At 53.6% G+C, this 12106-nt stretch overlaps 1 protein-coding gene across 1 annotated transcript in view; it reads left to right on the forward strand.

The window, feature by feature from the left end:
- Window positions 1-12106, forward strand: part of WWP2 (WW domain containing E3 ubiquitin protein ligase 2) — a 113930-nt gene that overhangs the window by 61861 nt on the left and 39963 nt on the right. The window contains exon 7 of the mRNA XM_056137260.1: window positions 7154-7281. Within this exon, the coding sequence (XP_055993235.1) occupies window positions 7154-7281 (128 nt within the window). The remainder of the gene's footprint in view (window positions 1-7153; window positions 7282-12106) is intronic.

Genomic DNA, 12106 nt, shown 5'->3' on the forward strand with positions numbered 1-12106 from the left:
ATAGGAGTTTAGAATTTTGAAGAAGTCATCAACTATTTTTGGGGGGGAGGGGGGACGGGGTAGGGGCGACATCTGGCAGTACTCAGGCTTACTCCTGGTTCTGGGCTCGGGGATCACTCCTCAGGTACCACTTGGGGTAATGGGGATCAAATCCAGGTTTGACCTCATGCAAGGCAAGTGCCCTACATGCTTTACTATAGCTCTGGCCCCAGTAAGCAACTGCTTTGTAAAGTTGATTTCCAGGACTAGAGGGAGAACAGTGGGTAGGGCGCTTGCCTTGGGCCTGGCTGACGCGGGTTCAATCCCTGGCATAGCATATGGTTCCCTGAGCCCTGCCAGGGGTGATCCCTGAGCCCAGAACCTGTTGTCACGCCCGGGCACTGCTGGGTGTTGCCCAACTGCCTGCTGTCCCCTTCCTCCAAAAGAAAAAAAAATTGATTTCCACAGAAAGGACAAAATTGACTCAATGATCGCAGATTTCTGTGCCGCCACCAAATTTAGAGTCTCTTGGTTGATTTTTGTCCTTACCTGGTGGTGCCTAAAGGATTATCCCTGGTGTTGTTCAGGGGACCAGGAGGTACCTAGGATCCAGCCCAGGCCTCTTGCCTGCGAAGTGTTTGCTCAACCCTTCTCTCCAGAAACTTTTTTAATCTAGAAAAAAGAAAATGGGGGTTCTGGCCAGCGAGCCTTCATTTTTTTTGGACCGTCCATTTGGTTGGCACTTACCTGCCGCTGACAGGCCTTGGCTTCCTTTCAGAATGTGTCAGTCGCCCCTGGGAAGGTGTCGCATGTCTGGCATGGGTCGGCAGAGCCCAGCCTCTGAGTGAGAGGACCTGCATGTCAGCTGGGCTGTCCCTCCCCGCCGGTACCATGGGGTGTCAGGCAGATTCATCTCGGGCAAAACAACCCATTACCACCTTTCCACGAACAATCTCAGCGCCTGGCGAAAGTGTAAAGGTCGAGTTCTCGGTCCGTGTAGTTGTGAGCCCTCCCGCAGGACCTCTGGCTCTGGAGTCCTGCTTGGTGCTTGTAGTCCAGGGGCCTTCTGGAAGGGGTGAGCGAGACAAGGAGTGTCGGGGTCCCGGGTGCGGTCGAGGAGGAAGCCAGCCCTGGGGATGGGCTCTCTGGGGAGCCTCAGCCGCGTCACAGACCTTGTGGGGATCACTGGGAGAGAGCCCCGATGCCGATTGGCCTTCCTGGGGGGAGGCCTCAGCTTCTGAGGGAGGAACTTGGGGCACGGAGTGGAAAAGGACAGCCCGGGAAGGGAGACGGTGACCCGGCAGGGAGGTGACACCCACGGACCTGCCCCAGCTGTCCTGGCCACTGCACGGCTTCCTTCCTCAGGGCCCCGCCGTGGTCTCACCATGCCCCCCGAGCACATTGGCACACAAGGCCCATGCCAGGGCCTAACTCTGCACTGGCACCGTCGGTGTTTGGCCCGGTGCAGCCGGGGCTCTGGGTGTGGTTCAGCCCAGTGCTCCCTCTGCCATGGCCCGTTCCCCCCATCCCTCCCTAGGCCCCTCAAAGGCATTCTGGAGGGAAAGGGGGAGGGGAGACTGGGCCGGGGAGCTGTGTGGGGGGTGCTCCCAGCTCCTTGCCTCTGGCCCAGCCCCCTCGGGCAGTGGCTCTCATTAGTGGTCAGGCTCTGCTGACCACATGCCCTCGCGTGCGGGAGGGGCAGCCCTGTCATCCTGCCCAGCTGTTCTGTGGAGGCACAGGGTGCTGGGGCCCCCGGAGTCCCACGGACCCCCCACCCCCTGCCCCCTTTATGTCCTCCTCAGAGAAACCGTGTATTGACCAGTGTCCCCAGCGGCCACCTCTGGAGTTCGCGGTCCTCGTGCTCTCTCCTGCGGCTGCGCAGAAACGCTGCACCCAGCCTGCCCCCCCTTCCCCCCAAGTCTGCAGACTTGGAAGAGTTCACCGGACCGAGGCGTGGCTTGACAGCATGTGATTTATGAAATTAGCTCAGGGGGAAAATAAGATGGAAAAAGAAGAGTCCAAATTAAACTTTTATTTCCACAGTCCAGTGGCATGGTCTCACCCCATCTTTTACTGCCGTGTGCAGTCTGGGGGCATGAAGGGGGCCCCAAGTTTGCTGGATTTCTTTTATTTTTGTGGTGGTAGTTTGGGTCTAAAGTAATAGCACAGTGGGTAGGGCGTTTGCCTTGCATGAGGCCGACCTGGTTGACCTGAGTTCTATTCCTTTGGCCCTCTCGGAGAGCCTGGTAAGTTGCTGAGAGTATCTTGCCTGCATGGCAAAGCCTGGCAAGCTACCCATGATGTTTTTGATATACCCAACACAGTAACAACAAGTCTCACAATAGAGACATTACTGGGTCTGCTCAAGCAAATCGATGAACAACAGGAGGACGGTGCGACAGTTTTGGGTCTGAGACAGTCCCTGTGTTTCCTTCCTTCCTTCCTTCCTTCCTTCCTTCCTTCCTTCCTTCCTTCTTTCCTTCTCTTTCTTTCTCTTTCTCTCCCCTCCCTCCCTCCCTCCCTCCCTCCCTCCCTCCCTCCCTTCCTTCCATCCATTTCCAGCAAATCTAACTCCTAGACTTGGTGAAAGCTACTGTGGTTACTGGAAGGAACGAGGGGTGAGGAGGGAGGGAGGAGGCCAACTCGGGCTTGGAGGGTCCTGAAATCGTAGTGGCAGGCAAGGTGAACCCTACACACGTACAGAGGAATAGAGCCGTATTCCTGGGTCTTTCTATAGTGCTTTAGCACTATACATGAAGGAAGATCTATTTTTTTTTTTAAACGGGATAAAAAACAGAAAAGAAAAATGGGAGAAAATAAAATAGAGTCCCTGCCTGGTCCCCACTAAGGAAATAAAAAAAAAAAAGATTTCTTACCCTTAAAAGTATATATGAAGAGAACTAGACATAGCTAGAAAAACACAAGAGGCAAAGCTTAAGCTTTGGGCTTTGCTTTTCCCAACGCTGCTCAATCAGTATTCAGACCTCACTGTGCTGGAAACATCCATGAGGAGGGAGTTGGTAGGGATGCTTCATCTTCCCCCAGGAAGTTTGTTGTCCTGAATTTAGCTGGCTTAGCCCAGCACCCAGATGAGAGAGTCTTAGCCGCAGAGGTGTCCCTGTGGGTGTGGGGGCACCGTTATCTCACCTTCAGGGAAAATGCAGCCAGGAGCAGACCAGCCAGTGCCTCGACTTCCCACCCAGCCTTGAACCCAAGTTTAGACATTGTTAAAAAAAAAAAAGTTTAAACTTTATTTTTACACCATGTTTTACGAAGTTGCTCAGAATCCAGCTGTTTTTATGCAGTCAGTGTCGCAATACTAAGCCTGCTGTGGCCTCCCCGCCACCAGTGTCCTCAGTTCTCCAGCCAACCCCCAAGGCTGCCCCCTTAGCAGGTGAAAAATCATTTACTTTCTATTGCTTGTCATCACAAAATGGCAAATTATCAAAAAAAAAAAATAGCGCAGTAAAGGAAATTGGTTAAAATTGTGATACCTCCCAGTGGTGTTACTGAAGTCATTGAGGGTTTACTGAGTTGGTTGGTGCTGGCTGAGCCTTTGCTGATCATTGAGCTTAGCGGGTTTTGATGCAACTTTCCCATCAAATTTGCTGTGCTCCCACACTAGGCCGTCAGTAGTGTGCAATCTGGAGATGTTGCATGTGGAGCTGAACTGTTCATCTTCTGGAGGGTGTTGGGTGTGTGTGGGGGGGGGGCATGGAGCACTGGGTCTTTGAGCCGGGTGGGGGCTCAGCCAGTCCCGAACCCTAAGAAGGCTCCAGAGTTCTCAGCCTGGAGACTGTCTCCCTGGGACAGTCCTGCGGTTTAGTCTCTCTTTCTCTCTCTCTCTCTCTCTCTCTCTCTCTCTCTCTCTCTCTCTGTAGAAGTACTGCTATTTATTCAGCCACTTATTAGCTGATTGAATTGGGCATGAACTCCACCTTACTTTTTTTTTTTCATTTTTTATAATTTTATTTATTGAATCACCGTGAGAGCAGTTACAAAGCTTTTGGGTCTAAGTCTCGGTCATACAATGAAACACCCATACCTTCACCAGTGCCCATTCTCCACCACCAACAACCCCAGTATACACCCATCCCACACCCTCCCCCTACCTGTGGGGCAGATGATCTCCACATTACTCTCTCTCTCTACTTTGATCACATTCACTATTTTGACACCAGACCCACCATTATTATTTGAGATTTTACCCCAACACTCAGGTCTGCTTGAAAAGGCAACAGTAGACAATTTGCTTTCTATTGCTTGTTGTGAATAACATATGTTGTTGTGTGGCTGCAGTAGTGGCCGCACAATTTTGAAATTCCGAAATTTTAACACTTAAATCTGGAGGGATTTCTGTCAAAACCTGCTGGGTTCTGAGATTTGCTCCTGAGTCTCTGGGATCATGGCCGTTAAGCAGCTTGATCAGGCGCCAGAGAAAGGCCATTCATGGGCGGTGACTTGGGGTCTCATTGGGATGGGGACAAAAAGGCTGGCTCCACCCCCATCCCGTGAGGCCCCACATGTCTTGTCACTGAGGTCCCAAACCTGACTATCCAGTGGCTTCTGGAGGATGGTGGCCACTGAGCCACCTTGGGGGAGCAGGCGGAGGGACAACACCTTTGCCCCCTGGGGTGGCCCGGCAACAGTAACCTACTGCGCGGTCCAGACGCATTTCTGCCAAAAGCCGTTGGGTTTTGAGATTTGTTTCTGAGTCTCTGGAATCATGGCCGTTAAGCAGCTTGATCAGGAGCCAGAGAGGCCGTTCGTGGGTGGCGACTCGGGGGTCTCATTGGGGTGGGGAGGAAAAGACCGGCTCCACCCCCATCCTGTGAGGCCCCGTGTGTCTCGTCACTGTGGGCCCAGACTGTCCAGTGGCCTCTGGAGGGTAGCAGCCACTAGGCTACCAGGGGGAACAGGCCAAGGCACGAAACCTATTCCCACCTGGGTTGGCCCAGCGCCAGAAACCCACTGCAGGGACTCGACGCATTTCTGCCAAAAGCCGCTGGGTTCCTAGATTTGTTTCTGAGTCTCTGGGATCATGACCGTTAAGCAGCTTGATCAGGAGCCAGAAAGGCTGTTCATGGGCGGCAACTCGGGGTCTCGTTGGGGTGGGGAGGAAAGGGCCGGCTCCACCCCAATCCCGGGAGGCCCTGCTTGTCTCGTCACTGCGGCCCAAACCTGACTGTCCAGTAGCCTCTGGAGGATGGCAGCCACCAAGGCATGAGGGGGAACAGACCAAGGCATGAAACTTATTCCCACCTGGGTTGGCCCAGTGCCGGTAACCTGCTGCAGGGACCAGATGCTTTTCTGCCAAAAGCCTTTGGGTTTCGAGATTTGTTTCTGAGTCTCTGGGATCACGGCCGTTAAGCAGTTCAATCAGGAACCAGAGAGGCCATGCCTCCAATTATATAGCTGAGCCGGAGGTGGTTTGTGGGTGTGTTTTCCACATACCTAACTTTTGGCCATTTACTTTCTTGGTAAACTTTGCCCCAAGGTTTTGGGGTCTGGCCAAAGGCACAGCAGCAATTTTTGGGTATCTGTAAGTCTGAAGGCGCCATCAGGTTGCTGATGCACTCGCCTCACAGGTACAGATTGACCTGCTGGCAGCACCATACCCCCCACCCCTAGTTTAATGTCTCTTTGAGATTAGCCATGCGCTGGGAAGCTGGGTAGTGTATATGCCCGCCTGCAGCACGTGATACACTATTTCCATTTTGATTTGGGGGGAGGGGACTTGGGGCCACACCTAACAGTGTTCAGACGCTGTTCCTGGCTCTGCACTCAGAGGTCATCCCTGGTAGTGCTCTGGGGACCAGATGTAGTGGTGTTGGGGGCTCCAACTGTGACTTGCCACGTGCAGGAAAAAGTGCCGTAACCCCATACAGTCTCTGTGGCCCCACTCTCTGGGTTTGATCGTGATCACGTCTGGTGGTGATGGGGGACCTTGCGATGCTGGTGATCAAACCCAGACCTCCTGCATGCAAAGCGTTGTTCTCAGCTCATTGAGCCACCTCTCGGCCATAGTCATGATGTGCGCATGAGATAGAATGTACACATGAGACATGACGTGTACAGGAGACATGACGTGTACAGGAGACAGAATGTACACACGAGACAGAATGTGCACAAGAGACAGGATGTGCATATGAGACATGATATGCACATGAGACATGTACATGAGACATGACATGTACATAAGACACGATATGTATATGAGACAGTGTGTACATGAGACATGACGTGTACATGAGATGTGATGTGTATATGAGATGTGAGATGCACACCGCTCGCTCAATGTAGAGGATCCTCCAGAGCTAATGTCAGGATCTGACTGACTGACTGTCGATGTTCTCACTGCCGCACCCCGCCGGGACTCAGACTGCCCTGTGGACCTCTGTTCTCTGCCTGGGGAGCGGCTGGTCATTTTTTCCCTGGTCAATAATGAATTGTCTCACCGTTGACCAGTAGCGAACAGTGACCGAGGAGCAGAATCTCCTTGGACAAGGAGGCCCCAGCTGAGTAAGTGAGGCGTCACCAGATGCACTGTCGCTGTTGGCTGGAAACCTCATGTTCTCGGCAGATGTCACCCAGGTCCCCTGCGAGCCCCATTTCTCCTCTTGGATCCAGATCCCTCTTTGCACCCTCCTCTTCCAGCTGGACAGGGCCGTGAGCTGTCTTTTCTGGATCAACCACGCGCATACAGGCCTGAGCTGAAGGCCCCCAGCACCCCTGCCGCTGTCCTCAGGGGAAGCGTCTTCCTAGAGAAAATGAACTTGGATAAGTTTGAGGCTCTTTTTTTGCCTCAGGGAGGAATTATTTCATCTGTAGCCTGTCCAGAGATTCTTGTTTATTTATTACACTGAACCCAATCAAAACAGCATGATAGTCACAGGATATTTTGCAAGTCCCTTCAAGTGTGCGGGGCACTCACTCTGGATTTGTTCCACTTCAAGTGGAAAAGTTTATACAAAATTTGCTCTCTGGCCTTTCCCCAAGAAGGATGCTTACCTGGTCTCTGTTGGGCGCCAGCTCTGGTCGAGGGCAAGGCTAGAGGGGCTAATAAAACTCTTACTCCAATAAAGAGCGCGGGGAATCCACTGAGTTAGGTGGGACATACTCCTTTCTCCTTCCCAGTGACCTCATGCCTGTCCTTCATGCTTTGACCCTACAGGACACACAGACATTCAGGTAGCTCCGCGAGAACCACCGCCACAGCCGGCGAGCAGAGCCCCGCCGGGAGCAGCCGACACCGCCAGCCCGTCAAGAACCCGAGTCACAGCAGCTTGGCCAATGTCACAGGTGAGTGACCGCCCCACGTGGCCGCCCCTGTTCTGGGCGTGGGGACTCTGGCCTCTGGCCTCTACCTGCTGTGACAGTGTGTGGGGTGGGTCAGACCAGACCCCTGTGCTTGGATGGATTTGAATCCACTCACCTCTCCACTGGCCCAAGTTCTTGGGTCCCGGGCAAGTTCTGCCGAGCCAGGCCACTGTCCATCTCGCACATTCTTTATTGCTCAGAAGTGAAAGGTTATGCTTTCCCTGGGAGGGCGAGACTTCGAGACAACGCCATCGTTCATTTCCTGAAGGGAAACAAGCCAATGGGGGAGAAAGGAGACAGAGGCTTGTGGGTGAGGGTTAGTGTCAGTGAAGATGGGTGCGCTGTGGAGTGGATGAGAGGTAGCCTGGACAGCCCCGCGATGGCCGCTGGGGACACTCCGGGTTCCCTTTGTTCTGGGGAGCCAGCCCTGCCGCCTCCGGGGGGACAGGCCCCATCTGCGCTCCTGTAACTGGGGGACAGAGGCGTGTTTCACAGCGACTTCCTTTGGCCCTGCTCTTTCTTGTCACGACAGAGAAGGGGAAAAGAGAATAGCACATTTTTTCCTCAAAATTGTTGAAGAGGGATTTTGAGGAATAACCGATGCACCCCAGGGTTTAAGGGAACTGCCTCGTGGTTTGATTGGCACTCACTGTGAACTGGGGCCAGAGACAGAGTGCGGGGGGAGGGGGGGGGAGGCACGTATGTGTCTTGGTCTGCGGCCAATTCCACTTTGATCCCTGGCACTACTTGGTCCCCTGAGCACAGAGCCAGGAGTAGCTGAATACTTGGCAGGTATGGCCCAAACCGCCCCTCTCAAAATATGCACATTCTGTGAGATGATAACCCTGCCGATAGGCTCAGTTAACATCCATGTTCTCATATAGAAACAGGAGAAAGGAAAGAAGGAAAGAAAGAAGGCAAGGGCTAGAGAGACAGTTCAGGAGACAGGACGCATGCCTTGTATGTGGCTGACCTCAGTTCGATCTCTGGCATTGCAGATGGTCCCTTGACCACCTGAGTCGAAATCAGGAGAAAGTCCTGAGCACTGTGGGTGTGGCCCCCCAGAACAAGGACAGCAATACATGTCAAAGAAGCGGGGTGGATCAAGTTTTCCTAGGGATGTAGATTGTCAAATATTTTTAAAAATAATTTTTAGTTTTTGTTCTTTGGGTCACACCCAGGGATCCTCAGGGGTTACTCCTGGCTCTGCACTCAGGAGTCACTCTTGGTGGTGCCTGGGGGACCTTATGGGGTGCCAGGGATTGAACCCGGGTTGACCACATGCACAGCAAATGCCCTCCCTGCTGTACTATCACTCTGGCCCCTAATTGTTTCTATTTTTAAAAAAATGGCATTGGGGGCAGCCCCAGTGATGGCAGGGGCTTCTTGTCCTTTGCCCAGCAGTGCTGGGCATCCAGCTCAGGGCCCCGTGCGTGCCAGGCATGTGCTCCAACTAGCCATCCCACCCGTCCCAAGATTGTCCAGTCTTTAGTGACAACTGGTCACTTGGTAATCTGTCTTAATCCAGGACAGTTGGAAAGGTTCAGAGACATGAGTGTTTAGATCCGTGTCCCCGAAAACGCTGGTGGTGGCCGAGATGAGGTGGGGCATGGGCTTGAAGCTGCCCAGCTGTTCCCAGGAGCAGGGCTGTGGCCGGGGCAGGCGGGACACGATGTAGGAATCGCTGTGGTTCCTTTCAGCTCGTGGCCACCCCCTTAGGCTGCAGAGCCCCCATGAGTTGTCCCAGGGTCCGTGTGAGCAGCGGGGAGGGGTGGCATCCTGTACAGCTCCTGCCTGTGTAGACCCTGTTCCCAGGATCTGAGCCCTGAAGTCGAGGGTGCTGTGGGGGTGAGGGGACCTGTGCACTCAGGGTGTCCGAAGGCTGCCGTACGTAGCAGCCAAACCTGCTTGGCCGGGATCTCAGTCCGTGCCCAGGGAAGCCGCGTGCTGGGCCTGCCCAGACTATTGCTAACACCCTCTTCTGGCCTTTGGTTATGTAGTGGAATGTTGTGCCCATTTGCAATCGCCTCTTTACAGCTTGTTTCAGCCCATCTGCTTTTGGGGACTCGGCCTTCTCCGCAGGCATGTCACGCTTCGGCAGGCGGGGGCAGGTGCCAGAGCATCCGAGACAGTCCGCTTTCTCACCTCCAGAACCTAAAAATGTGTCACAGGCCATGCGGGAAGTGCCTGGACATTCCCTGGCCTGACCCATGGGGGGGCAGGAGTCGTGTCGTCGGGGGTCCTGTGCAGGGGTCGAGCCTCTGGCCTGTGTCTCGTCTCTTCTACCTGCCGGGATGTCACTGCTCTTCTTCCCAGACAGCTGGGACCGCTGGACCTTCTAGCGCCCAGTCAGACACTCCAGAGAGATTCAGCCTTTCCTCTGGGGACTGGACAGAAGCCCCCGGGTGGGAACTTGAGTCTCGGGGGTCTGCACACATGAGGGTGGGCATGTTCCTGCTCCAGGGCTCTGCCGTTGGAGCCGTGAGGTCGCTGAGGTGGCACTGGGGTGAGATCTCCCTTACTCCCCCCCCCCCCCCCCCCCCACACACACACACACACACACAGCGCTGCCACAGATGCCAGGATCTGGGATGTATGGAGCGGGCATGAAAAAACACATGTGAGGGCAGAACCGGAGCCGAGCGCCTGGCGGTGGCTCGTGGTCTCCCGGCTGTGACGTCTCCCAAGGGTAGGAAACGAGAGGGAATGGCCGCTTGTCTGTGTCAAGGGAACCTTTCCACATTCTCCAAGTGGGGGGCTGAGAAAAAAGACTAATAGCCGTGCCGCGCTTCCCCACGGCTTGTTTGCAATGATTTACTGTCTTGAATTTTTTTTTTAATCAAACACTTAATCTGAAGCAACATCTCTCCCTCCAGCCTTAAATCTGATTTCCACGCACGTAGGTCCGGCTCGGCCTCCTGCCGGCTGCCGGTGGATTCTGATCCCCGGGCATGGGGAGAGAGAAGGCGACTCACTGTGTCCACGTTTCCTCGTTAATAAAATTAGGACAGGCGTCTACATCTCAGAGGGTCGTTACAGTAAGAAAATGCTCTCAGGCATGTCGAGTGCCTGGCACGGTGCCTGGACTCAGTAAGTTCTCAGAGTAGCCTTTCACCTGCGTCGTTCATTTCATAGTTAAAGCCACGCAGCCTGGGGCGGAGGGAGAGTGCAGCATGCGGGTTCGATTCCCCCCGGCGACTCCTATGGTTTCCTCCCAGGAGCCGTTCCTGAGCACAGAGCCAGCACTAACCCCTGAGCACCGCCGGGTATGATCCTCCTGTCTTGGCCCCCCCCAAATTATGCAATGCAATCTAAATAAATGTCCCTTTTTTACTTTGGGTTTTTTTTGTTTGTCTCAAAATGGAGACGTTACTGGGCCCGCTCGAGCAAATCGATGAACAACGGGAGGACAGTGCTATAGTGCTACAGTTTTTTTTATGATTCCAGTAGCCCCTTTCTACGTCGTAGTTAACCTTCATTCAAACCTTTGAATCCCTCTGTCTGGTAGAGCAGATTGCCTCCCACACAGCTTTGTTTCTTCTTGAAGTTCTTGAGTGACAGAAGGTGGATTTTATTATCGCACTGTAGCACTGTCCTCCCATTATCCATCGGTTTGCTCGAGTGGGCACCAGTAACGTCTCTATCGTGAGACCTGTTGTTACTGTTTTTGGCATATCGAATACGTCACGGGTAGCTTGCCAGGCTTTGCCATGCGGGTGCGATACTCTCAGTAGCTTGCTGGGCTCTCTGAGAGGGGTGGAAGAATCGAACTGGGGTTGTCCTGGGTTGTCCACTTGCAAGGCAAATGCCCTCTCGCTGTGCTATTGCTCCAGTCCATTTTATTATTATTTATTTTTATTTTTGGGGGGGTCACACCCAGCGATGCTCAGGGGTTACTCCTGGCAGTACTTGGGTGACCATGTGGGATGCCAGGGATTGAACCCAGGTCAGCCACGTGCAACGCAAACAACCTAACCCGCTGTGCTATCGCTCCAGAAAGGTGGATTTTTAAAAGAACGAGATGCAATGTTTGTCACCGATTCCCTTTCAAAGGGTCGAGGGAAATCATCTGCCCCAGCCGGGCAGAATCTGTTCCTCAAGTGGTGAATAAGCCTTATTTCTATCCCTCAGCAATGCTGTGATTTTACTAACGGATAGCGTGGCCCTCTCATTATATTACCTCACGGCATTTCTTCAGCTTTCTGTTTTGTTTTTGGAGGATGAGCCCTGGCTCTGTGCTCAGGAATCAGTCCTGGTGAGCTTGGGGACCCTATGGGGATGCTGGGGACGGAATCCGGGCCAGCCGCATGCAGGCAAACACTCTCCCGACCTGCTGTTCTTTCCCTCCAGCCTCCGCGTTCGTTCAGTTATTCTGTACTCTCTTTGCTGTTGTTGTTTCTGAGCCACGCCTGAGAAACACGAGTGACCTGGTGTTTTTCCCTGCCATGACTTGCCTGTCCCTCACTGTGTTCTCTGTGCTGGGTTCCCTCACTTCTGGAACTGTGACTCCTCCTGTTCGTTTCTGCCCTGCTTTGAGCAGGGCCCCCGTGCTGTGGGTCATTGGTGTGATCATGTCGATTTCTCTAGCATCTGGAAGGACTCGTCTGGCCCTGTCATGATCGTCTTTGATAGTTTATACATCTTCAAAATCAATTTCAGACTCGAATGCTGGGGAGTGTGGTGGGATGGAGAAGGAGTGAATGTGGGTGCTGGGCGGGGAGGTTTGAACTTTGCCAGCAGGTACCCTGCTAGGGCTTGTTTTGTCATCTTTGCTGCCTCCTGCTCCCGCTCCTGCTCTTCCTCCTCC

The sequence above is a fragment of the Sorex fumeus genome, unplaced genomic scaffold (assembly GCF_029834395.1).
Source record: "Sorex fumeus unplaced genomic scaffold, SorFum_2.1 ptg000122l, whole genome shotgun sequence".
NCBI classification, from domain to species: Eukaryota; Metazoa; Chordata; class Mammalia; order Eulipotyphla; family Soricidae; genus Sorex; species Sorex fumeus.